This window comes from Rousettus aegyptiacus, unplaced genomic scaffold (genome assembly GCF_014176215.1).
Source record: "Rousettus aegyptiacus isolate mRouAeg1 unplaced genomic scaffold, mRouAeg1.p scaffold_m13_p_2, whole genome shotgun sequence".
Taxonomy (NCBI): Eukaryota; Metazoa; Chordata; class Mammalia; order Chiroptera; family Pteropodidae; genus Rousettus; species Rousettus aegyptiacus.
The window spans coordinates 57,349,080-57,376,922 of record NW_023416295.1 but is presented as its reverse complement, the minus strand read 5'-3'; the positions used below and the strand labels follow the sequence as shown (position 1 = coordinate 57,376,922).

Here is a 27,843-nt window from a genome sequence, read left to right as displayed (position 1 = left end):
AGATATTTCTAAGTACCTGTCATATCTAAATTTTGATCAGGAGATAAAATAATGCCTAAATTTAAATTTGTGCTTTTTAACAAAATTGTAATCTATTGGGTTTTAACCTACCTTTTTACGAGCTTATCATGAATATTTTTCACATCATTAAATATTATTTTAAAGCATGATTTGTAAACATGTACATAGTACTCTCATGGCTATATTTTAATTATTTTTCCCTTTCTAATTTGGGATATTTATGTTGATTCCAATTAATGCAATATATATATATATATAATTACCATTGTGCAGATATCTTCATACACATCTTCAATTATTTTGTTAGTATAAATACTAGTATAAATACAAAGACCAGAACAAAAGCATAACACTTGGTTTTATAATGGTCTCTTTTGAAAGACTGCAGATATCTAGAAGCAAAGATCTAGTCTTTCTCTCCTTGTCGTGCCAATATATGACAAAGAGCTTGTCACACAGTAGGTTCAGCATATATACTTGATGGATGAACAGTTGGAAAGCAAAAGAATTCCACTGAACTTCATCCTCTCCTCATCCTCCTGTTAAAGAAAATAAGAGTTCCCTTAACCATCTACCTTGCCTTCTCAAATGAAAGGAATAAGAAGAAACTTTTCTTCTAAGAGAAAACATGCCAAAGAGATGTAGGTTCCCAGAGAGCTAGGTGACAAGCCCTGTTGCTGCTCAGCAATGCCCTTAAGGGGCCCCACCCCCAGCCTATATAAAGTCAGGGTGCAGTGGGGCGGCCACAGCTGGCACTCAGCCTCCAGAGCACCAGCTTCAGCACCGCCACTGGCACGCACTATGGCAAGTGAAGTGCAAGTCCTGCCCTCCCCGCTGAAAGGGGGGCATCCTCCCGCAGGTAGGCTGCCCACCTGCCCTCTGTCCCTTATATAGCAGGGGCCTCACTGCTACTGCCACCCCTCCTTCCATCTGTGCCTCCACCAGAGGTACCCCAACAGAGCAAAGGTTCTCAACCTCCCATCGTTACTTTTAATTTCATGCAACCTAATTTCCTCTTATGTCTTTGACTTTTCTAGGCTTGTGTAGAAAGCCACCTGAGCATTTGTCAGGCCCCATTTAAATTAAAATCTGTTATATATGAGGAGTACAAGGGCTTGGGTGCTCGGAAAAGGGATAAGTCGGGAGGTTGGACCTTTCCTTCCTGGCTGTAGGTTAAGAGTGACAACATCTACACCTGGAAGGAGATTTACTACCATGGAAACCTTCCTCCTGAGAGGTCTGAGCTTTAGGACTCAGTCTCCCCAGGGGGCCTGTACATTATCTGACTTCAAAGCCAGAAAGCAACAATAGTTCTCTTTTCTCCCTCAGGCTTTGGGTTGGGTAGTGTTGTCAGTGTTGTAGTTTGCCTGTCAACAAGCTGAGGAGCACTTTTTAATAAGGACCCAAGCCCTGGACGAGGCTGACTAGACAAGGTCACTCTCAAGGCGTTTTGCAAAACATCCACAGTTGTCTCTTTCTCTTTATTTAAAATGTACGCTATTTATCTCACCTCTCTGGAATATGGGAATTAGTTTCACTGTACTTAACCATATGTTTACATAGATTGACCAAGCCGTGCAGGCTTATTTTTAGCCAGTTTTATGTTCCTTCAACTGCCTGCCCTCTTTTTTCCTTTAAGAAAGTTCTTGAAAGCTTGACCGCTTTGTTCTTACCTTTCTCCACTCACAAAATTTATTTATTGGTATAATTCTTTGGCACCTCTAAGCTAAGGTTATTTCGATCATCTTTACTGCAGAGCATGATGGCAGATATAACCTTCACAACGCATGAAAAACTGACGCAGAGGTTCAGTGGTTTTCTGGTGGGCAGCCCAGCTAAAAAGAGTCAGAATTTTTGCTACTAATTCTGAGTTTTCAGTTCTGGGCACCATGCCCTAGTCTCCTGTGACCAGCTCTTGACATTTTGTATTTGTAACTAGATTTAGCAATATTTAATGTTATCTATATTTTAAGTTAACAATGCTACCTAATAGTCAGGAACTATATATGCAAATTATTAGAAGAGAAGTCATTACATAAAGATAAAGGAAGAAAACACCACTCTCTTCTCACTACTTCCACCCTAGTCCTTCATAAAACAGTCACGCTAAAACGCAATTTGCTAAATTACATTTACACACAAAAAACACAGAGATAAACTTAACCAAATGAAAGTTTGAATAAAACCACCAGGAACTTTCTGTCCCCACCACTAATGATTGCTAATTACTCTGTGTACATAGCACACCATGACTCCATCAAGCATGTCATGCCTCTGGCATGACAATTAATTATTATGAACTGTGACACTACAGATAAGAGGTTTGGGATAATTAGAATGGAGATGAAGGCAGACTTTTGCCTCCCCACTGAGAGCAAGGGAACAAAGAAGCCTCATCCTTCAGCTTGTCTTGCTACCAATTTTAAGTCTGAACCTGCTTGCTATGGTGCAAAATTTTATTCATAGAACAAAAATAATTTGTCACTAGAATTCCATTAAATCTTCACTTGATTTTTTTTTTCATAAGCAATATACAGATCCCCGAAAGTGAGACGTGGTTATGATAGGATGGGAAGGGTCTGACATAGCCTTTGAAATCAGACAGACCTGGGTTTAAACCCTGCTTTCATTTCACATCTCTGAGCCTCAGTTTTCTCATCTCTAAAACAGGGAGTAATAAATACCACTGATATTCTAAGGTGGTCTTGATCACTAAAGGAGACAACCTATGCACATAAATGTTAATCCCTGTAAAATACAGGCCTAGTGAACCACATAGCTGTCGGAAGAAATTCTCCTCCCAAGTGGCAAGACATCAGGGGTTCGAGGGCTACATTACGCACTATTGCAATAGTCAGAACAAAACGCAAGTGCAAAAGAAAAGACACTCATGCCTGCCGCACCATAGTTAAAATGGAACCACACAAAAGTCATCTAGCTGTAACTCTTTCCTTCCTACACATGGAGTGCTTAGCGTTTTTCCTTTCATGTAGATTAATACAACATATTGTACCACTGTTAGCCCTAGTTGTAAATTTTATGCTGTGAAACAAGACTATGTTACACATGATCTGGCCTGGGCTGTCGTAAGCTCACCTTTGGATTTTCTGCTTTTTTGGTTTGCCTTACTTTCAGTATTATAAGAACCCCATTACATAAACAGCCAAAAATGTGTGAGTAGAAGGTGACCAAAGCAGTCATGTATGTAATGAACTAGAAAGAGCAGGACTTTATGAGTTTTTTGATATTCCCTGTACTTTTAAATTTGGTTTAAGTCAGATGAATCAAAGCCATCAAAGAGACCACCACTGAATCCCCAGAGAGAATCAGTTTTCTGGTTCATTGAAGAGGGAAGTTTGGGGAGCGTATCCTCAAGTGTGAAACTAATGCAGAAAATGGAGGGGAAACCATAGCTGCATAAGGGCCAACATCATTAAAAATAAATAAAAGCCCAGTAAAGGCTTCATTCTCTCAACTCCAGTCTGCTCAAATCAATTTATAGGGTTTGATCTATGAAGTTCGAGAGAGAGGTTGGGAGACCCACTACCCCAAGCATCCAAGGGATAAGGGTTTGATGACTGCAAGAAATGCCATTTGCTCAACATTAACTTTGCTCCTGGCACTGCACAAAGCCCTCTAGACATGGTATCAGCCCTGCAAACTGGTGATGTACCATCATCCTTGTTTCACAGAGGAGTAAACTGAAACTCAACAAGGCGGAGGGACTTGCCCAAAGCCGCACAGCTAGAGGGCAGTGGGGCTGAGTTTTGAAAATTAAGTGGGTCCATGACAAAGTGCTCCACTCTAAAGCCTTCTCGCCTCACTTCACCACCTTCTTCTGATAGTTGTCTTGATTGGCAGCTTAAAATTTGCTGAAAAATCAAATGTAAATGCAAAGGAAGTGTTTTGCAAACATCTAACCTATAATTAAAAATCTTCAAATAGAAGTTGTAAGCCACAAGGCAGAGTTCGCACACACCTCTGTGTTCAGCTTTTTCTCATACCTTCTCCACTGATTAGAGAAGAAAAAAGCTTAATTTTTCTTGCAGGCTTTTGTTTCTTTATCTTGACTACCCTCTACCTAAAACTGTGCAAAATGTCTAGAAAATCTTAAACTGGAAAATTATAACATTCTAAACTCAAGGGTGTTTTTGAAGTTATAAACTACAAAAGAAGCCATGAGAGCATAACTCTTACTCAGGGGTAGAGAAGCAAAATTTCATTTTCCCCACATAAGTTTAGGTTTTCTAATGAAACTATTCAGAAGAGTATCTCAGTTTTATATATTTTTAAATCTCTAGTTCATTTGCTTTTTGAAAGGACCTAAAGTCTTAAGTATTTGTATTCAAAAGCCTGTTAAAATGTTAAATCAGTTCATATCTCACTTTGTCCAATTTTAGTTGATCTTTCTGCAAAGATTCAAAAAACAATATAGTCCCAAGCAATTACATAAATGATTACAAATATAGATGAATCGATTTATTTACAGTGAGATTCTGAAGAGGTCCTATGATTTAGACCTATCTGGAATAAGCAAAATGGGCAAGAACCTGGTTGTATTGGGTTGTAAATATTTATTTACAATGGTTCATTTAGATCCTAAGAGGCCAGTGTGAACAGTTATCAACAGGGCTTTGAAGATGACCCTCCCACAAACTGGTTCCATCTGGTTTAGTTACCCCAACGTAATGAAAGCCTTAATCTATATCTCAGTGTATCTATTATGATATGAGACTATCATCTTCTGCTTCTTCCTACTGCACATGGCTGACCAAGTGAGATTACCAAGGTGTGATTCACTTGTGTTTCCTAAATCACTCAGTTAAAGACCTCAGCCCTATGCCAAAGAAGATTTAAAGACTCCTGGATACAAAGTAGGAATCTTCTGGGAGGATTTTAAATTTCCCCTCAAATATTTTATTGTTCTTAAGCGTGAGCAGCTCCCTGGTTTACATTCTACATTTCTTTTAGCATTTGTTTCTCTGTTAAGTGACACATTCTTTTGAAAGGGAGGGAAGTGACAGGTTTTCTTTTACAAGTAGATGGGACAGATTTGAATCATAGTAAAGACTCTATAATAAAGATCATCTAACTCAACTTCTACCAAATTCACCAAAGTCCTCCTAAGATATTCAACACACTGAAGGACAAAGGACATATTATTGGGATAATCTAAAAAAATCTAGCATGCTTCTACTTGACTTACACAATATACATTCTAGAAATGTCAAGGGTTTAAATATATGGTCAAAGATTGACTATACAAAATGAAACCATAAAAGTTTCAGAAGAAAATATGGAATAATGTTTATAAAACATCAGAGCGGGGAATTCCTTAGTGATATAAAACTCCTAGAAGATTGACAAAAGCAGCAAATTTCTGATGGCAAAAACATTGACCAAAAAAGGCAGTAACTGGTAAACTATATTTTTTATTTGTGACCCATCTCATAAAGAACTATGAATCAACAAGAAAAAGATAAGAAAAAGACTAGCAATCCGCTAGGGAAAAAAAGAGCATTTGAATAGTTTATAAAAAGAAAATACAAATGGCTTCTAAAACACAGAAACAGCTCAAACTTTAATAAAATATAAGAAATTCAAATTAAAACAATGAGATGCCTTTTTAAAAAACTTATTAGTTGACAAAACCAAACATTTTCTAGCTCACATTGCTGCAAGGGATATGGGGAAACAAGCGTTGTCATCGTTATTGATGAGATTGTAAATTGGTGCAAACTCTGTGAAGGGCAAGAGTTAACAAAATTCCAAATGTACATGTTCTTAAGAACTAACAAGATCACTTCTAGGAATTTATCCCATGGATATACTTGAACTTGTGCAAAATTTACATATATAAAAAGATATTCACTGTAGCATTGTTTGTAATGGCAATGGATTAGACACATCTGAAATGTCTAAACATTTGGGAATTGGTTAAGTAAACACAGAATGTTCACATAATGAAATTTTAAAGACGTTAGAAAGACACATTTCTATGTAAGTATTGAAATAGAACTTGCTCCAAAAGATATGATTGAATGAAAAATATAAACGAGCAAGATAAAGAACAATGTATATCTCATGCTGCTATTTAAAAAAAAGAATATGTAGGCATACGTACATACCTGTAGGTGAATACATAGGAAACTTGTAACATTAGCATTATCTAAGGAGATGAACCAAAGGGCTGGGAAATAATGGTAAATAATGAGGAGATTGTGGACCTTTTCATGCTTTCGAAATTGTGTGCTTTATGCATGTGTTATAACCAAACAAATAAATAATTTTAAAAGAGCAACGAATGACAAAGTCAATTCACAAAGGCATGGAGAAATCAAACAGGTTTTCCTTATTTTTTTACTTTATTAAAGCTAGTTTTAGAAAATTGCCCATTTGACATTCCTATAAAAAGAATTAACAGGTTCAAACAAATCAATGTCCATTTGGGTTTTTCTCATTTGAGCTTGTCAGTTTTTAGATGTGCAAATTTCCTAGGAAAAGAACAAAATATTTGCTTTGACTTGCAGTCTGAAATGGGTTGTTCCTTTTCCAAAGTTGATTTCATCTGACATTGTTAAACACTCGAATGCCTGTTAGGTCATCTGTAGCCTAATGAACACTAATTGATCTCTTGAATGGCAGGATTATTAATGCAATTTAATTACTCATTACAATATCCGAGCTTGGCCAACATCGGAGGTTTGGGGTCTGGGATGAAAGATGGGTATCCGGTGGGATCAGAAGCATCTCTGTTGAATTAAATGCCTGTTATCACCGCATGCCCTGACTTTTGGCTCATCCTCAGAATCTGGCTTTTAAAAGCTTTAGTTGAAAAAAAAAATGCAAGCCTTGCACAAACTTTAATCTTGTGGGAAAATAGGAGGGTCACATTGTAATTGTTGGTTGCTATCATGAAGAATGTAATTGGTTTGATAACAAGAAAAAATGTTTTTCAGTAAAATGCCTAAGGGAGTGTGTTGTTATTCTCCTGCCCAACTCGAAGCTGTAACGTGCTGCCTTTTTAACCTCAGTTCCCCATCTCTGGACATAAACAAGCAGACCTCAGAGCTTCTCCTCCCCACCTTGTTTGCAAGAAACATTTTTTTCTTTTTTTATGAGGTTTTGGAGTAGCTTTTTTATTGTATTATTTTATATAAAAGTTTATATCTTTAAATAAATTCTAAAATTCTTCTCAAATCTAAATTCATACTTAGGATAACAAAGCAATCTTTCTCTTGTTGTTCTAACATGACTCCTGTGTTGATGCTTTTTTATTTATAGTAAAAGCTGGAGGAATGCGTATTTCCAAAAAACAAGAAATTGGCGTCTTGGAGAGACATACAAAAAAAACAGGATTGGAGAAAACAAGGTAAGACTGCTTACTTTCTTCTCCATCACCTCAAGGAGTTTTGAGCGACTCCTCCAGAAGTCAGAGGCCTCCCAGTATTTTAGGACAAACCAAGGTCCCTGAAGGCCTTTGCTAAGCAGGCTTGGAGGCAGCCACCAAGGAGGGGTGGGAATCAAGCCCTCTGGTAATATGGGCTGGAGGTGAAAGGCACACTCAAGTGAAAGATGGCTACCTTCTAGAAGACCCTTTCTAGGCCCCCATCACTAAGCCCACCACCCATCCTCCCACTCTCTGAGTCCAGCCCAGCTGTCTTGTACTTAAAAGACTGGATCCTGAAAGCATTCAAACCCGAAGCAGGTCCCTTTATCCTATTTTCACATTACCCTTTAAAATATTGTCCCTAGGATGCCCCGTTTTCATAATATGCTTTCTGCTGAAGCAAATCTTCCAAATTAAAAATAAATGCTTTTTTTGTTGTTTTAAATTCACCACTCAATTATTTAGAAACTACTAATGGCCACTATATTTGGCATAGCTGGAAGGCTTATATGTACCGAAGCTGTCTCTTCCCTGTTCCTTCGGCCACAACCTTGACACAATGCACTATTTCCAGGGCTAAGCAGAGAGCTGTGGGCTGGATTGGATACACAAATGGCTCAACCACTCGATGCCTTGGTTAAGGAAAATGAGTGCGTTCAAAAAGAAATACATGTGCAGAACTGTCTCCTCCAAGTAGTGTAATGAGGGGCGCTGCGGACACTGTTGATTTCAAGATGGTTTCCTTGGATGAGTTGATGAATCTTTCAAAAATTGTGATTAGAGGATGCTCAAGGTACTTCCTTAAGAGTTAAAATGGCAACAGTCTCAGAAAGGGAATTCGGAGGGACTAGACTGGAATTTCTCTGGCTCTTTCATATAAAATACTTGTAGATCACTTTAAAAGTTTTCTTTCTGATTTCTGTGAAGGAAATTTTTTGAAGGCCTTTTCTACTTTAAAATAAAATACTCATTGCCTTAATTAGCAGTAAGTTTTCTTTCTTATACTAGAACATAACCAGCATATATGAAAGCGAAGTTGTAGAATGGAGGGGTTCTCAAAAGTGGGGTGGGGGGTCACATATTATTTCTAGGACAGAACCTAGGACAATTCCCAGAATAGAGAAAGTACTCTGTAAATGATATCAGACTGTTGTTGAAGTGCACACTGGTTAATTTTGAAAGTCTATTCTGTTACTAAAACCTGTCTTAAGCCTACACCTTATTTACTGTGACACCGTTAATATGTTTGGGCCAGGGGCTCAAAACTAAAGAGTCCGACCTTGGAAACAACCTTCTAGTTGGCAGCCAGTAGACAAGTCACCTCAGACAAAGGGGACTGACTTACTATTAATTTTAACAGGTCAGGAAGGAAAGTTGCCTAGATAGTAACAAAATGGTGATTGGAGCCCTCTTTTTAAAAATCTCAGTTGTCTTCTAGTAGTCATTAAAAGATAGAAAGTGAACTACTATGAAACTTAACAGCAAGAAATTTCCGTTTCTTTTTCTCTCTTGCCCAAATTACCAGGGATAGATCTAAGCAGATGGGATCGGAAGCTTATAGAATGTGGAAGCCATTTTAAAGAAAAATAAATAAAAATTACAAATATGAAATGGTGGGTCCCCTCACGAGGCTTTGGAAGGAGACTGAGCAGTGAGAGGCCATGAAGCTGAAGCTTCATTAGCTCCAACGTAATTCACCTCTGCTGCTTGCATCTGCTTCTTGAGTGTGTGCACAGAATATGAGTGCCTCATCATCAGGGACAAATATCTCTTCTTACATCTTCCTGAAGAATATCCTAGAAAATAGATTTCTAGGCATCATCAATCTATGTCCATTTCCTAATAACTTCTGCCAACTAACACAAACCATCCAGAAAAAGAAACATGCCAAGTGCAGAGTTTCCTTCAAGGAATTAATACTGTAGACTCAGCCCTCATTGAAACCCTCCTACAAAATAACTTGGCCTGAGAAAAGAAGCCGAACACATGCTGCATGATTCATGTTCTGAAGTTCAAAACAGTCAAAACTAATCTATGGGGCTTTAAGTCAGAATAGTGGTTCTCCTTAGGGGCAGCTGGTTAGACAAGTGTTTTAAGCTTATGAATATTCACCAAGCTACACAGTAATAATATGTGTACTTTTCTGAATATGTGCTACACTTCGGTGAAAAGTTAAAAAGCAATAGTTACAAGAACTTGCTTGTTGTAGCACGTGGGCACACGGACACAGGAATTTTTCCCTTAGGTGTAGCCGAGCAGAGTGAAAGCTTAAAAGCCAAGGAGACCGCCCTGTGTATAAATCATTTAGACTCTTCAGTGGGAAAGTTTTCAGGTTCTACATGAAGTCTCTTTTCATCTTTACAGTGCCATTGCAAATGTTGCCAAAATACAGACGATGGATGCCCTGAATGACACACTGGAGAAGGTGAGCTGTGGGTGAGGCGCGGCATGCGATGCACCCAGTCAGTGTTTACTCCCTGATCAGGCTGCATAAGGGAACAAGCCAATGCCGACTGGGTTTTCTCCAGCTCAGAGGTTCGATGTCTCAGTGAAAGAATATGCTTTCGGTCCGAGGAACACAAAGAAGCCTTGGTGAGAAAAGCTGTTTCTCCCAAATTCCTAGTGTCTGTTTAATAAATCATCTTGAAAATAAGATAGAAAATAGAACAAGAATCCTGACATCAGATTGGCAGAACTTTACTTTGCCAACCCAAATATTTCTCAGAAACACTGGCATGTTTTTATTAAAAGACAGCCTATGTATTAGGAATTCCACAGTTTTTGACCTTCCTCTCCACTACCACATTCCCGAAAGGAAATATTTTATTTGAGGCAAAGGTGGCTGGGGGAGGTTTGCACAGTTTAGGGCTGGAGGAAGGCTGGATACTGGCTGGGTTTAGCCAATAAAGTCTGTTTATAAAGGTGGTTGACCATGACTATTTTTATTTCTATAGCTTGAATTTCTTCTAAGTAGCTCAGGAAACTCACAAGATTTTTCTTAGAGAAGGAGTGGTTTGGTTTTGGATCCAAGAGTTTGTTTTAAAATTTTGTAGGTGAGCTGAGTGAGGGTCCTTACTTTACTTCTAAGGGGCAGATACATTGCATTGAAAACAATGAAGAACGACACTTTTTGCTGCCCCCACATTTATTGGAGAGACTTGCTGTTACTACCAAAATTGGGGATCTGAAAAAAGTTAGATCAGACACTGTGCCGCTAGACCTCTGGGGCCCCCTTTGGCACTGGCTCCTCCACTTACTATCTGCTTAACTTTAAACAAGTTACTTATCCTGTGCCTCGGGTTCATCACTTCTAATATTGAGATAAGAAAGAGAATATTATTCACAGGGATGTTGTGTGGAATAAATGAGTTTATACCTGGGAACCTCTTAGAACAGTGCCTGGCACTGAGTAACCTGTTTGCACTCTCTGTTCTGGTTAGTTAGCATTGGTATGTTTGAAGACCACAGTATGTTACAAGGAAGATAGTACAAGGCAAAATCTTGATTATAGGCTATAGCTACACAGCCTTTTAATGTGGGGGCCTTGGTTCTCCATTCAAATAGACTTGAAGTGAGCCATGAGTGATTCTTTGCCTTGCTGGCTTTACAAGAAGGGCAGAGGTACATGATGCCCTGCCATGGCAACACAAGCTGCCCACTCTGCACCTCATGTTCTCTTGCCCACTGAACACCTCTTCCTCAGGGGCAAGAGACTGCCACAGCAGTAAGTGGACTGGATGGTACATTCCTCTAGAATATATGTTAACTCAAAATAAAACATTTAAAGGTCAATAAAGGTTGATTGTGCTGTGCATTAGGTATGATGCAAGAGTATATACTATTTTTTATAGACATATGTGCATATATCTATGCACATATGTCTAAAAAGGGAAAGAGGGGTTCTTTCCCTTTTAGTTAAAAATATTCCCTCTTTATTTTAATGATAAAGAGAATCAAATGACAACAACGATAATAAATTGTATTTGGAAACCATAAGAAGACATTGAGATGGCATGCTGTTAGAAATATTTTTGACAGCAACTATACCTATTTAAAAAAAAATGTTAACAGTTCAGTGTTTACTGGAGTAGGACTGTGGCTCAGCCTGCACAGAATACTGGCTAAAACAGGTTCTTACATCAGACATCAGGTGCTTGGGTCTTACACGGACTCTGTCACTCCCTCACTACGTGTGTGTCGTTGGGCAGTACTCTTCACTTTTCTGTGCCTCTGTTTTCTCATCTGTAAATGTGAATGTAATTAATAGTATCCACTTCACAGATATGTTGTGAGAATAAAGTGAAATTTTATATCATATGCAAAATACTTAGTCCAGAGCCAGACACAGCCCTCAGGAAGTGTTAGCTTTTTTTCCCAGGCAGATATCCTACAGGGCATTATTTGGAATCCCAGGCAAAGGATAAGGGGCCAGAAAACCAAGTCACAAGATTGCCATGAGTGACTATCTTCAAGTGGAAGTTGATGTGATCCACATGTTTACTTATAGCTGAGAAAAACCTTCCCTGATTCCACAATTCAACCTGAAGTGTAATCGGATTTAATAATAAAGGTCAACCTGGAATGGAAAGACCAGTGCCTTTTAAAAAATATATCTACTGCTGTCAGTGGATATATTGTCAGGAGCTGGGGTGGGTGGAGGAGCTGCCCACAAAGTGATGGGAGAAAATTTGGGGCTTGATGGAATTAGTGACTCTATGTCTTGATTGTGGTGTTGGTCATAAACTCCATGCACTTGTATAAGGTTATATTTTTCTGTAGATAAATTATACCTTAATTTTCTTAAATCAAAAAATACATGAAGCTGTAAAGCCGCATACAAAAAAATGAAAAGATATAAAAGATATATCTATATCTGCTGATAAATTTTCACCTGCAATACAATGATTTACCTCCCACCAAAGAAGGTATTCTCATGAAGACCTAACAATATACAACTGGCCACAAGAAATACAATAGCAGAAATGAGGGTCATATTCTCTGCATTTACTAACATTCATTGATGCTCTCAGCTAGAATTATGTCTAGTTTCAGGAACCCATGTTTATTCTCATAACAATTAAAGAACTTACAGTCGAAGTCAATGAAGGTACAATCCTTTTTATATCATTTCAACAACCATTCAATCATGGCAGGAAATTTCTATCCATATGCTATTATCTCTGGATACTCTACTTTAAAACCAACAACCTAGAGTTTAAGATTTGGGAGAATGAAAATTCTCAAAAGATTGGAATTGGGCAAATCTAAGTAGGAAGCTGCCTAAAATTTCCCTTCCCACTACTCCCTGCACAAAGACATCTCTCCCCAATACCTTTCTCTTTCCTTCCTTACCTCTCCAGCCAACCCTTCCCACCTCTTTCAGCCCTGACTATTGAGAGAATTCATGTTGCCCAGTGACAAGCCATATGACATAGTATTCCTGGCAGAAAAGGAGTTATGTAACCTTGAAAGCTCTCCAAGCTAAAAATCTGGGAGACCTGGTCTTAGACCAAATTTTACCTACTCCTTAAAGTTTGACTATTTAGAAGTCACGTAGCTCCTCTGAGATTTGTGTTTGCTCATTTAATAATTTTTTTTTTTTTTTGGTAAGGCAGGGAGTGAGAATGATACTGCCAAATATATTAATTCCCTGAACGGTTCTGGAAGTTAAATTTGGCAGTAGTTGTGACGCTTCTCCAGAACATGAAAGTACCCAGTTAAAACATTAGTAACAGGGTTGGGTTATGGTGGGGAGGAAGGTGGAATATTGAAGCCTACTCAAAGTTGGAGCCATTTTTCAAGTTGCCAGATGCCTCACCACTGCCAGAGTTAGTGAGATGAATGTGAAATGGGATCCCGGGGGAGCGGAAACTATCAAAGGCATCTGCAAATCTAAATAGGTTTCTCTTGTTCTGTAGATTAACATCACCATAGGAGAATCCTTGAATTTCCTTGACTCAAGCCCAATGTTTTGTTTTAAGCACTTCGCTTAGCTGGGTGTGGAAACTTAAGTCCCAGCATTTAGTTGGAAGTTAACACCCTGGAAAGATGAATGAAAAAGCTGCCTAACTCCAGGCTCTAAAACAAAACCTGCCACTGATTTTCCTGCATCTAGAATTTCTTTCACAGCTCTGAACCTGAAGACTTTTAACATACTTTTGCTTTTTCTCTAAAATGAAAACTATAGATTCTGAGGTCACAGCTCCCAAGATGAAGGTAAATTCTCACTGGGAGAGTTTCTACTGATCTGCTTTTCAGGTTCAGTATATTGCCTTTATGTGATTGAGCCACAGCAGGGCAGAATCCTTACGTGTATACTGGCCTTGAGTTCCTTGTCCTGTGGTGTTCTCTTACCCTAATGAATCAGACAAGGAACATAAGAAACATCTTTCATTCTATAAACCTTATCATTTAAAAGGATGAATGATTAAAACTCCAAATTAAAAATGCAAAGCTTTCCCAAAGTTAAGGTGTCAAACTAACGCACAGTTGATTGTTGGTTGGAAGTTGGTTACTTATTTCTAGTTCAGACTCAAAAATAAAATCTTCCTATTTACGTTGATACAAAATATACAACGAAGAATTGGGCATTTAAGGGGTTGACTGTTTTATTTATAGTTTCATCAATTCTAATGGAAGACTCTCTATAGACTCCACAACACGCCCCGCCATCCGCACTCCACTCAAGTCCTTCTATATTAGGATGTTCCTGATTGAGGAGGTGGGAATATGAGAAAGAGAACTTGACTCTCTTGTTGTATATTCAAGAGTTGCTATAAAACTCTGTAACTGCCCCTGCCTTCCACCAAAAACCTGTGCATCTGTAATTTAATTATGAGCAGTTTTTCTAAAGCTATTATCTTTGCCACAATTATTTCCACTTTCTTCTCAATCCTGTTGGTTTTCTTTTTCTTCCCTAACTTTCCCAAACCAGTTACAGATGGCCAACAGGCCCCAGAGGCAGTCCTGTTGATCTTTGCATTTCCCTTCTGAGAAGCAGTGGAGTAGAGCTTTTAGAAACTCAGTTAAATGCCTTAGTTAAAATGTAACCCTAAACCCTTGTGCATTACTGGTGAGAATGTACAATGATGCAGCCACTATGAAAACAATATGGCAGTCCCTCAAAAAATTAAACATAGACTTACCATATGATCTAGCAATCCACTTCTGGGTATGTGCCCAAAATAACTGAAAGCAGGAACTTGAACAGATGTTCACGACAGCATTATTCATAATAATCGAGAGGTAAAAGCAACCCAAATGTTCGCTGACCTATGATAAATGAAATGTGGTATGTACACATACAATAGAATATTATTCAGCCTTAAAAAGGAAGGCAATACAGACAGATTCAACAACAGGAATAAACTGAAGACATCGTGCTAAATAAAATAAGCCAGAAGACATAAAAGGGCAAATGATTTTACTTATATGAGATATCTAGAGTAGTCAAACTCATCAAGACAAAAGGTAGAATGGTGGGTTTTAGAGGCTGAGGGAGGAGAGAATGAGGACTTATTGTTTAGCAGCGGTCCCCAAACCTTTTTTGGCATCAGGGACGGGTGCTCCTATGAGGATCTAATGCCTGATGGTCGGTCTCAGGTGGAGCTGAAGTGGTGATGGGGAGCAGATACAAATACAAAGGAAGCTTTGCTCACTTGCCTGCCATTCACCTCCTGCTGTACCTCCCGGTTCCTTAACAGGTCATGGACCTGTACCATTCCACAGCCCAGAGGTTGGGGACCCCTGCTTTAACGGGCATACAGTTTCAGCTTGGTATGATGAAAAAGTTCTGTACATGGGCGGTAGCGATGGTTGCACAACAATGTAAATGTATTTAGTGCTACTAAACTATACACTTTAAATGGTCGAAATGATAAATTCTATGTCAGGTGTCTTTTACTACAATTTTTAAATCATCAAAAAACGTAGGACCTAAATTGTATATATAAACCTGGAGATAATCAAATAACGAATTAGTGCCACGTTAAGTAACACACTGCTCTCGTTTCCCCTTTCCTTTCCCACCCCCACCCATCATCACTCTCATGCCTTAAGAATTACTGCCGCGGCTTTCTCTCTTCAGTCTCCACTTGTCATCTTGCCCTATCTTACCTTGACTAATTGCCCAGACTTCTCTTATATGGGAATTACTGTTTCCTTTCTCACCCCACCCCCACCCCCACCCCATTTACCTTGCTTTGGATTTTAAGCAACTTGCCAGGTTGTTCTTCCTACCTGTAATCTCTTCAATGTGATTTAGAGCTAACGTGAAATAGTCCATCTGTTTTAGCTGACACTAAAGACACCCAGTCTGGAAGAAAACTACTGAAGTCAGTGACCTCTTAGGTCTCCTTCTGGTTCTAATGTTAAAAGAAAAACAAAACAAAGCAAAACATTGCCCTCACTACACTATAACATTTATGTCATGTGGCCTGATGGTAACTGATCTGACAAAAAAACATCTCCAGCTTTTTTTTTGTTTTAGTTCTACAGCAACTTTTATGAACAATACCACAATTATGTTTCTTCCTTTCTGCTAGAATGCCAGAACAGACCACTTTTTGGGTTTAATTATTATATGACCCTTTACTTGTTGTAAAAGAAAAATTTTAGAAAAATACTGATAGAAAAAATAAAGGAAAAGACTAGGAATTGGCTGTAATTCTGTTCCTCAGAAATAACCATTTTCAACACTTCAGTGTATATTCTTCCAGTGTGTTTAATTTTTTAATTACGAGAAGAAAGGACTCTCTGGAGTCAAGTTCCACATGAAAGGGAATGCTGTGTGCCTAGAGCTCGGGGACATTTGAGAAGAGGTATAAGGCACATATGTTTTCCCTGGCTTAGAAGAGCCCAAATAAACCATAAACAATGTAGTGCTTGGGGTCATGAACAGTTTATCTCCTTTTATTTGAGTGTCAAGGCAAGGGTACCTAAGTTCAATAGTGATAAGTTAAATTCCTAGTGAAATGAGGCATTCCTTCCTTGCTTGCTAAGGAAAGAATCCTTAGGTACCTTTATGTTTGTATTATAGGCTTGAAAACCAAGAACAGGAATGGACCCAAAAGGCCACTGGGTCCAAATTCTCCTCCTAGGAAAATTATGTCTGATATGATTACGGTACTGGGCATTTTTTAAAAAGCTATCCTTAATGTAAATTCCATAAGTTCTCTTAGTTCGATATGAAATTCTTCTCATTGTCAAATAGCCTGAGTCTGTGTTAATTTCAATCTATTTAAGCCTGTTTCCTCCTACATGTCTTCTGTGGAGATGACTAATGAGAACTTTCGGTACCTGAAGCTAGTAAGTCATTCTTCAGCCTTTTCCTCACCAGGCTACTTAGGCTGAACTACATGAACTCGCCAATTTTTTTTACCTGTAAAAATAGCAGTTTCACACATTTCAACCTAATAAATAATACTAACTCTTTCTTCTTTCAGAGGTTCTTTATTCCTGATCTTTTGACAATCCAGGGGTTCTTCCCCCTCAGGACCTTTTCCAATGTTCCCATAGCCTTCTTAGAATATAGTAATCCATATGTGCATACTGGTGAGAGAATAATTGCTAATATTACAGGACTGGTACATAAATAATTAACCATTTCTACCTTTAAAAATGTCACTTCAAGGAGTGGTGGGGATGTCATTTCAAAACATAGATGTAAATGCATATATATATATATATATTATGTATATTATTTTCATGTAATATAATTTATAATTTTATAAGTTAGAGACATACTAATGAGGGAAAACCTAGGTTAACACATATACACATGGATCCGGAGGGGAAGTGGCATGGGGGAAAAAAAGATCTTATCAAAGAAGTAAACAAAGTTGTGAAATTCCCCCAAACAACTACTGGTTTTTACTACTTTAATACTTCATAACCAAAAAGATTCAGTATGCTTTTTTTGTTTTTATTTCCTTCTCACATTTAGCTCAACTATAAATTTCCAGCAATAGTGCACATGGCACATCAAAAACCCAGACCTGCTCTGGAGAAGGTCACTCCACTGAAAAGGATCTACATTATTCAACAGCCTCGAAAATGTTAATCTGGATTGTAAAGCACAGCCATCTGGCCAACTGCCTTGAACATCTGACAGCTTAGCAAAAAGGGCCGAAACTTCCCATGGGCCTTGTGCTCTGGCTTGGTAAATAAAACAGCTTTTGTATCTTCTCTTTTGACTTTAGGTAATAAAGCATCTGAAATCGTAAACCTAATGCATTCTTGGGCCTTGCTTTGGTCCAGGTAAAGATCCCAATGCTATTTACATAATTCTGTTGAATAGGTAGAGAATCCAGAATAGTTGACTATTCAACCTCACCTTCCTGGACAAGCTCTCCTCATCTGATGCTGACTCCAGAGTTGTTCCACGCACAATGAGTTCTCCTTGACATCAAAGTTTAGAAAGGAGTACACTGAATTTTGCAAAGGCCAATATTCTATGCAGACTTGAGGAGTTTTTGTCTTAAGATGCTCAAGTTTTCACTTGAGGTGAAATGTTTTTTCCAGTTTCACGCATAAATACAGTTTGTTTTGAAGGTTTAATGAGAGAAAATGAAAAAAAATAGGTTTATTACAAACATATTCTTTTCAAAGCAGTCAGGGTGGGAAGTAGAATTATAGTTTCAGTGGGAGATTTGTTCAAGGCCTCCCAGAAAGTTCATGCTCTAGAACTGAGGGGATCATGATGCTCCAGGGCATTGTGGTTGTGATATAAAAGTTGAATTTAATTGAAGGTGGGGGTGAGAGGGAAAGTGTTGTCTTAGCTAGAACTGCTCTAGCTCTCCTACCCTCCACAACACACACACACACACACACACACACTTTGTTCATATACTGACAAGTGAATAACCAAGGGCATCCTCAGGTAATGGTAATGGACAAGCCCATTCTTTTACCAGGGTTGGCTGTCACTCACAGTTCCACCATTCTGCACCTCTAATTAATAATACAATCCAACAATCAGCACTTCTCTGTACCCAAGGATGGGACCAGCACTCTAGTCTATCATTTTATATGTTGACAACCCTTGGAGTATAGTCTGGTGCCAAGCCTATCTCTGATTCCAAAACTCCAAAGGCACCTGGCTAAGGCCCAATGGTCATAATGATACACCCACCTCCTTCTTGTACCGTTGGCTCTTTTTCAGGAAGAAGAGAATTGTTTGAGATAATACCAAGCCTCAGTCAATGCCAGCATGAATCAGTAAGACACTTAGTCCTAACCACCCCACTTTGGTTTAGCTCAAGTCTTAGTCCTCTGGGACTATTGTCAGAAATATTCCAGAAAGGTACGTGTTGCAAAGCAAATAAATGCGCAGAAGTTCAAGGTCAGCAATCGCTTCCCCAGGGTATAGTAGCAAAGAATAAGCCATACAGTGGTTGTTAACTGAACCATGGAACTGAGATTAGGAGACAGGTGTTCTACCTCTGACCCTGACGTGGCTATAAACCTTAAGCAAGCACTCAACTTTCTGATCCTTGTCAAATAAGCATAATAACATCTGATCGAACCCACCCCCAGTTGAACCTTCTCAGTGGCATACTGGGAAGAAGACAAAATGGACAATGAGATTTTTTTTTAATTTAATTTTGTCATTAGTTTTAAGTACAGACAATGAGATTTGTCATAAGCCAATTAAAGAGTAATGAGAGCAAGGTGGTACCAGGATGACTATTACAGAAGCTGCCAAAACTATAGTTGTAAGAGAAATGTAAGAGATGCTGTAAGCTGAGCCTAGAATAGGAAATTCAAGGGAAAGCCGAAGATTTGGGCTCAATGGAAACAGGAAAGGAACTGGGGAGAAAGATAAGGGAAATGGGAAGCAAAGATGGAAGCACTGCTACATTTGACTGTCCTAAGGGTGAGATAAAGGCCAATCACCCAAAGGGAGTAAGAAAAGAATAAGGCACCATTCTCTCAGTCTAGAAATGGAAGATTTATTGCAGAGGAAATGAGGCTGCTCAATGGGAAACCATGCAGTGAGTACCCCAGAGTTAATTTAGGCCCGCAATTATGGTCATTTAAATCCCCAAATTAAAAGTAAGAAGTTTGATATGAACTTCAGATATGAAAGGAAATTGGAATTATCTTGTAGAATATATAAGAAGAAAAAGTAAAAGGCCAATAAGAGAACTTTCCAGTGACCTGGCCACACATGTCAAAAACCAAGGGGCTGTTCCCTCTCTCTCTCTGCAGAATAAATAAGCCTTGCACAGATGTGCTGTAGCTCCACTCTGTTAGAAGCCCACTATGATGTGTTCACAGGCTCAGCAAAAGCCATGGCATTAGGAGAGGGAGTGCCAGTAGGGGCGTGGCTATGGATTCACGGGCAGATCCTTTTCTTTCGCTCCTTTCAGTTCAGGTCAAGAAACTCTGTGCTAGGCACCAGGACACAAAGATGAGTTAGACACTGTCCCTTCCCTTTAGTCTCTCAGACCAAAGGGAAATAGGTATGCCGACAAATCAATACAAAGAGAAAGTTTAGAAATGACTTGGGGTGGGGGATATATTGGAGAAGAGGCTCATGAAATCACCCAAGCATCATGTACAGTCGAAAAACGTGTTGACTGTGGAAATCAGTAACCCACATGCAGATCTTTAATAAGCAAAATTTAATTAAGCTTTTTATTATGGAAATTTAAAAACACAAAAGTTAAGTGAATATTATACTAAACCTTCGGGTACCTATCATAGAGGTTCAAAATGTAGTTGAAAACTTCAAAAATATTTTATCTATGGCATCTAGCCCCCTACTTTCTCTTTCTTTTCCCTCTCTCCTTCTGGATTATTTTGGATCAAATCCTATACATTATAGGAACACTTGAGTATGTGTTCATACCCAAGAACACTTAGCTCCAAAAGATAAGAACTTTTGTGTGTGTGCACGCTCTCTATCTCTATCTTTGTGTCTCTTTCTCTCTCTCTAAACTGAATTTTACAAATATTGTGGACCAAATGGAGTATTTATGTAAACCATCCAAGAATCTTTCACCATTAAAGGGAAATTGGCATTTTTATGCTAGCCACAAGCACCAGAAACCAAAAACAAAATGAAACACACACACACACACACACACACTCACACACTCATAGAAGTGACTATTGGGAAATTTGAGAAAGTGGGGGATGTAGAAAATGAAGATGGATTTCAGGTTGAAAGAAAGAAAAAAGTAAACAAAAAGTTGGTGGGAGTAAACAAAAGGTAAAAGAAGAAAACTAGGAGAAATTAGTTATTGCTGAAGAAAAGGATATAAAGAACATATTAAAAACAGCCAGTTCTTAGGTCACTCAAAGGAAAAAAGATGGGGTAAGACAGGAACAAAAAAAAAAAAATTAATGTCAGGAAAAACAAACTGATTTATTCAACCAACATTTATCAGTTTCCTCCTGTGTGATAGAATTTCTTTGGATAGAACCCAAGTCCAAGGGGGATACAGCTGGCATTTGGTACATATTAAGTTTTAAAATAAATGTCTAGATGTCAGCTGGAGTCACCACCCTCTTCCAAGAGATTGCAGTAGCTCAAAATCACATCTTCTCTATAATGGATGCCTCTCCACAATGTGAGTCTTCAGGAGAGTTACGTTGTCATAATCACCTCTGATTTTCAACAGATCCATTCATTAATTGGTATTCCTGTATCTTACCATCCTGATCTAGCCTTGGGGCTTAGCCTTTTTCCACAATTTCCCCAAATGCCTACTCCAGAGAGTGATAAGTTTTACAGAAGATTTATTAGAGAGTTTGCATCACAGCAACCAGACAACTTGCCATAGAATGTTAGATATCCCTGATTGTATATATATGTCCTTTCACTACCTCCCACTGCCCCCTGCCCCAGGATTTCATTCACTGCTCATTGCACTCCTGGCAGTTCCCATTCCTCATACCATCTTGCTGGATGCTTTCCCCATGCTACTCTCCCTTTCCTCACCTTTCTACTCTCCCCCTACTGCTAATTTCTGTTCAATTCCAAATCAGCAATTAGTATTTCTTGAATTGTCTTAACACTTGGAAAACCACATCCTCAGAGTCACCTCACCCCAAACTAGTCTCCCTGCCTCCAACAAATCTGGCATCAGCTGTTAAGATGTGAACATTTTCATCCAAATATGATAGAATGTATGAATGGTTGATTGATTAATTAATTGATTTATTAGAAATAGAAAAATGACAAGAAAACCTGAGCCAAGGAAAATGAGGAGCCAAAGAAAAAAGAAGAGAACTTTCAAAAACAATGTTGAAAGGCTGAAAGAAAAACACAAAATTCAGGCAAGCAGAGCTTAAACTAAAAATATACATTACAGATAGAATTTTGCATACAGTATTTCATGAAGTCTTTACAAGAATTAAGAGAGATGATAGCTATCATTATCCCATTTTACAGATGAGAAAGATGAGTTTCAGAGAAGTTAAGATGTTCTCAAATTTTATAGCTTGTTGCATGGAGAAACTTCTTTGGGAATCTCAATCCCAAATCTAGAGCTATCTTTTACTGCATGAGAACACAGGCTGGAGGTGAAGCTCAGACGTCTCCAAAAAAAGAGGATCTCGATGTAATGTTTACATAAGAAATAGAGCTAAACTTGAAGAGAGAAATCTGTGAAAGGACTGGTTTGGAACTAATGAAATTCCTCAATAGAGAAGACCCATTCATGTTCAGATTTTCAAATTTTGTTTAAAAGATGCAATATGGAAGTTTGAAAAAACCTGGAAGTGAAACCAGGTTGGGAGAAAAGGCACAATTTATGCAGATGAATTCTCAAAGAAAAATTAAATCTAAAAAAAGAAAGCATGCACAGAATGCCTTTCCTGTGCACAGCAAGAGTTGCGAAGCTGGGGGAAATGTCAAGTGCATCTCGGGAAAGGGACGAGGCAGTAGATAAACAAAAGGTGACCTCTGCGGTGAAGGATTCATTATCAGCCCGTAAGATGTGGCAACAAGTGATGAGAACATTTTCTGCAAAGGCTTTCCAAATCAATCTAAATAATTGCATAAGCATATTTTGAATGACCCTGTATGCCTAACTTAAGAGCAGGTGTGACACAGGGCTTCCAGTCCAAGTATGTACTAGTGTTTTCAACCCCATGGGGATCAATCACGTCACTACTGAAATTAATCAGAGACCTATGAGAAAAGAAAAGAGGAAGACAACACATAAATGTTACTTGTGAACAAAAGTTTTAGGATAGTTTGAAAAGGAAAAAAAATGTTAGAGAATTGAGTCATCATAGTCTTGCTAAAGTCAAGAAACTGTCCAAATTAGAATAATATTTATATTAAAACAGCAATTTATTATAAATATAATAATTTAGCTCAAAGTGTGGGTCCAGAAGAATCTTTTTCTTTTTGTTTTTAAAGGGTCTATCAATTATGCAGTTTTAGAATCATTAGATTGGAGAGAGGGATATCTGTTTAGCTGTCGATGCTAGCCATTTGAATGCAGTAGGATTGAGAAAATCAGAAGCAAAAATGCTAGAGGTTATAAAATGTAAAGTGAAAGGTTTTATCATTTCATTCATGCAATGATAGAGATTGAAATTAATTTCTTCTTTTCAAAAAAAAAAAGCTCTGTCCATTTTTGTTCAAGAAAATATTTGCATTTTTCTCTAGTCTGTTCTGGGCATGCTTCTAATAATATCAGAATCACCTGGATCAATGATAGCTAGTGTGCATACTCTGTAGTATTTTCTACACGCTGTGCCCAGTTCAGTATTATTGTCGCTGTAGTGGGAGATTCTAATCTTGGCCAACATGGTGTAGTACTCTATTGAATTATCTTCTTAAAACATAGGGAATTAGATAAAGAAATGAAGAACTGAAATTGTGCTCCCTACAGATTTTAGCATAATGAAACATTTTTAAAGTGACATAAGTAGACAGGTAATGGGGGTCAAGTATGTGGTGACAGAAAGAAATCTAACTATGGGAAGTGAACACACAGTATAAATATATATATATATATGCCTTACTGTTAAAGTGTACAGCTGAAACTTATTGGATTTCATTAACCAATGTCACCATAAAAAATAAAGTAATTAATTAAATACTAAAAAAGGCAAATAAAATAAAATAAAATGACATAGAGGTTTCCAAAGGAATACAGTCAAAGGCTTTCAGTAATAAAATAAATATTCCACAGAAGCATTTAAGGGAGAGTACAGAAACAGAAAACCAAGGCAAAGACACGGGTAGAAATAGCAAAATCAAAGAACCGATGAAACAGAAGAGAGGTGATGAGGGCAGGAAAAGGTCATGGAAGAACAAAAACACTCCCTTCGGAAATTTAAGGTCTATGAAAAGAGAGAGGTTGTTGCAAGATTAAAACAGGCAGAATAAGGCACCAAAAGAGAGCCTAGAGATAATGGAAGGGTTTAACCAAACGTATCAAGTGCAATGAAAGACTGAGCATGGGCTTGACTGTCGGCTGATGAAGAAACAATCAATCTGACAGCAGACACCATGGGTCCAGTGGTTCAAAGTGAGCCAGAGTTTGAAGCAAGAAAGCTCTCTGGCTCTGGCAGACATGCTATTGTACTAGGCTTTTGGGAACTGAGCAAACTGCTGTTTTCAATGGCAGACACTTGAGAGGAAGGTGAAGTGACCTGTACAGTGAACCAAGAAGCTCATGACAATATTTTTAGAAGTAAAGAAGGTAGATATTGGGAATTAGAAGCCACTATCTTTATAAGGATGGAATAGGAGAGTTTTGGAGAAGGTTTTTCACAACCTAACAGAATACAAACAAAGTAAAAAAAAAAAAAATGTCTGGAATGGTATGAAATCACAAAACATTCCAGGGGCTTAACAGGAATAAATGACAATGGGAATGGAAGTGGGAGAGAATGGATGGATCCTTGGTCACACAAGACAGTGTAAAAAAGAACAAACAAAGAAAAAACAATGGTCTTTGCTGTGCCTGCAGGGACTGGCCACTTCACCTCCCTTCACTGTAGCCCTGAAACACACCAAAGGGAGGAGCTGGGTAGGGTTTGTGAACCTATGTTTATGGTGCAAGGTTAAGGGCCCAATATTGGCACATCTAATTGTTTTCAAAAGCAATCTGAAATATAGTTTTGTGTAAAATCTCCTGTTTTTTATATATTGATTCAATTTTTTAGTTTTTTACTGTGCACTGTACTGACCAAACAATTCCAGCCTGTGGGCTGGATTTGGCGATGGACCATCATTTTACACAAGCTGTGATTTTCGCCTTTGGCTTGTATAACAATTCAAAGTTTCTGATGTCCTGAGGGATGTAAGAGTAGGGCTTGCGATGGGGATGCAGGGAAAAAGCTTAACGAGGAGAATTCAGCCGGAAGTAGGATGCAAAGATGAAAAGGGAACAGCTTTCTTCAGGCTTTAGTTTCCTCAAATGATATCACTCTGGCAGTTACTGAAGGTTTATGCCGAGAGTGACAGAATAAAATACAGAAAAATGAAACACCAGGGAGATCTGATAATATTGATACTGTAGACAGGTGAAGAGGGTAGGCTCATGTGGATTTTCACTTCAAGGTTTGAAGGGTGTAGAATAGTAGCTATCATTTATTGAGAATTTACTCTGTACCAGGGACCTGCCATTATATCTAACCTCTAAAATTTGTAACAACCCATTTTACAGATGCCAAATGGGTTGTTCAGAGAGGTTAAGACTCAAAACACTTATGTCTCTGGGTTTTTATTTATGCTTTTCTTTTGACATGGAAATCTTTCTTTAGTCTTTTTTTGCCAAGATATTGATTGCAACATTATTTAGAACTTTAAAAAAACAACAAATGACCGAGTAATTCCACTGCTAGGTATATGCCCAAGATATAATGAAATACATCCACACAAAAAACTTGTATGCAAATGTTTTATTATTCATAGTAGTAAAAAATTGGAAATAACCCAAATGTCCACAAACTGATGAATGGGTAAAGATGTAGTATATCCATATGCTAGAATATTATTCAGCAAATAAGGTACTGATTCATCTTGAAAACATTAAGCTAAGTGAAAGAAGCCAGTTACATAAGGCCACATATTGTATAATTCCATTTATATGAAAAGTCAGAATAAGCTAATTTATAGACAGAGAAAGTAGATTAGGGGTTGCCTAGGGCTGGGGAAGGGGAATGGAGAGGTTTGGAGTGGCAACTAAACACTATGGGTTTTCTTTTAGGAGTGATGAAGACGTTCTGAAATTGATTGTATTTATGGTTACGCAGCACTGAAAATACTAAAAATCACAAACTACACTTAAACAGGTGAGTTGTACAACTTATAAATTATCTTTAAAAAAAAATAAAAGCCACTACCAAAAAAAAAGAAAAATTGGTTTTGAATTATCAGTTATGTGTCATAAAGAAAGTAATAAGGGTTGGCATTGTTTTTTTCCTAACTCTATCACCAGCCAAAGCTGAGGCCCCATTCTAGGCTTGCTGCCCTCAGCATTAGGGCCTGGCTCTGCCCCCAGCCTACGACAAGACAAGGCAGCTGAAAATCTATTCTTAGGGCTTGGACCAGAGCCAAGTAGGAACAGGTGGCAGGCATCACATATGCATTCCACATACAAGACTTCATTTACTTCCATGACAGCCCTGTGAGAAGGATATTATTACCATTCCACTTGGAAGAAAGAGAAAATATTTAGTCAGATTACTCATTTACTAAAGAGTGAAGCTAGGATGTTGCAGAGCCAGAGTGCAAACCCAGAGGTCCTGATGTCTCAGCCTGGATTTTTAACTACAAGGCTCTAGAGGCCAGGTGGTTCCTAAAAGTAGGACACCCCATCTTCAGACACAGCTAGTGGGATTGGAAATGGGTACCCACTTTCTAGAGGATAATCTAGCAGGATGTATCAAAACTCATAAACAGAGGCAAACTTTTTGATCCAGCAATCTCACTTCAAGAAATTTATTCTACAGAAGTCATTGGACACATTGACAAAGATATGTATATAAAACAAGAATTTTTATCAAGGTATTGTATAAACACAAACAAAAAAATTTTAAGGAAAAATCCATATTTCTGTTCATAAAGTTTTTGTTAAATTACATACAACACAACACATCTCTCTGCCACTATGGCTGAGCTCAGGAAAGGCATATTCTGAGGACAGCAATCAGGGGGAGCAGAAGTGATCACAATTAGGGGTGTAGGAGGGAAGAACAGATGCCAAAACCAGATCATGAATCTTAGCCTAGGCTGACATGTGTCACACTCAGGAAGGTCACCTTATCATCACAGAAGTCTTCACAAGGATTGAATTAATGACAGAACCATTCTTCAATGTCATTTACCCAAAACATGACATTAACGTGATTGTAGAATGCTTCTGAGCTATCTATCTATCTATCTATCTATCTATCTATCTATCTATCTATCTATCTTGGGGGGTGCAGGCAAGGCCAGCCCCCTTTCCTTCCTTAGACCTCTCAGGCTTACTCCCCCTCCCCCATCCATATTTCTCCTTTTTCTCCAACAGGAGCAAACTCAGCTTGGAGTCAGGAATGAAAAAGGAAAGTCAGGAACCTGACCACATTTACCACTGTTGCAGATGGAAACAAATAAGTGGATTTAAAACAAGGTACCATTTCTATTTTTTAAATTACTTTCAGACAAAGTATAATTGAGGAATCGTCTAACCCCATTACTTAAGTGTAAGGGAAGCATGTATGACTGTTTTCTTTAGGACTTTGGGGAAACTACAGGCTTTTAGAAATGAATGGCTTGATTTGTACCAAAAGGAAGAGGAAAAATGTCTTCTGAAACTGACTGATGAACACTATTTGGAGTGTTTGATGAGCTCCACAGTGACACACTGAATTGCCATCTTCACTTATAACAGTAGATTCCCAATGACCATTTCGTACACTATAAAAGTTAAAATGGGTTTTATGTTTAGGAAACACTTGTTTCCACGAGAAAACTCTCCAGTGTATAGCATTTCACCATAAATTCATGAAATTGATAACTGTAAATGGTTATATTTTTAGCAAATACATACTGAGGTAGATGGTCATGAACCTAATATTATTCAGATAGAAAATTAGTGATGGATGGATGGATGGTTGGATGGATGAATGAATGGATAGATGAATAACAGATAGAAGGAAAAATAAATAGGGTGAATTTGTATAGGATAAAATGTTGATAGTTTATCCAGTAAAGGGCACAGATCTTTTCTTTGTGCTATTTTTATTTTTGTAATTTTTTAAAGTTTGAAATCATTTCTAAATCCAGCATTAAACATAAAAAAGACTCTAGGCCAGGGACTAAAGATACACTGTCACTTCCCAAATAATAACACATCATATAGAAAATACTACCTGCCCACAAGTGATATTATTTTTTATATTTATTTTAAATAGATTATATATTTACATGATTGAAAAATCTCAACACATAAAAAGGTAGATATACAAAATAT

At 38.0% G+C, this 27,843-nt stretch overlaps 1 protein-coding gene across 2 annotated transcripts; it reads left to right on the top strand.

Moving 5' to 3' along the window:
- The first annotated feature begins 772 nt into the window (after positions 1-772).
- On the top strand, positions 773-27,843 carry DAPL1 (death associated protein like 1). 2 transcript variants are annotated; one of them, XR_001597865.2, is made up of 6 exons: positions 781-880; positions 7,306-7,393; positions 9,776-9,836; positions 17,355-17,570; positions 25,594-25,678; positions 26,899-27,843. XR_001597865.2 is itself a non-coding variant. In XM_016152812.1 (4 exons), the coding sequence occupies exons 1-4, from the start codon at positions 823-825 to the stop codon at positions 17,469-17,471; spliced, it is 324 nt and encodes a 107-aa protein (XP_016008298.1). In that variant the 5' UTR covers positions 773-822; the 3' UTR covers positions 17,472-17,638. The 2 variants fall into 2 exon arrangements, 1 of the variants encoding a protein (XP_016008298.1); XM_016152812.1 differs by lacking the exons at positions 25,594-25,678; positions 26,899-27,843 and having other exon boundaries at positions 773-880; positions 17,355-17,638.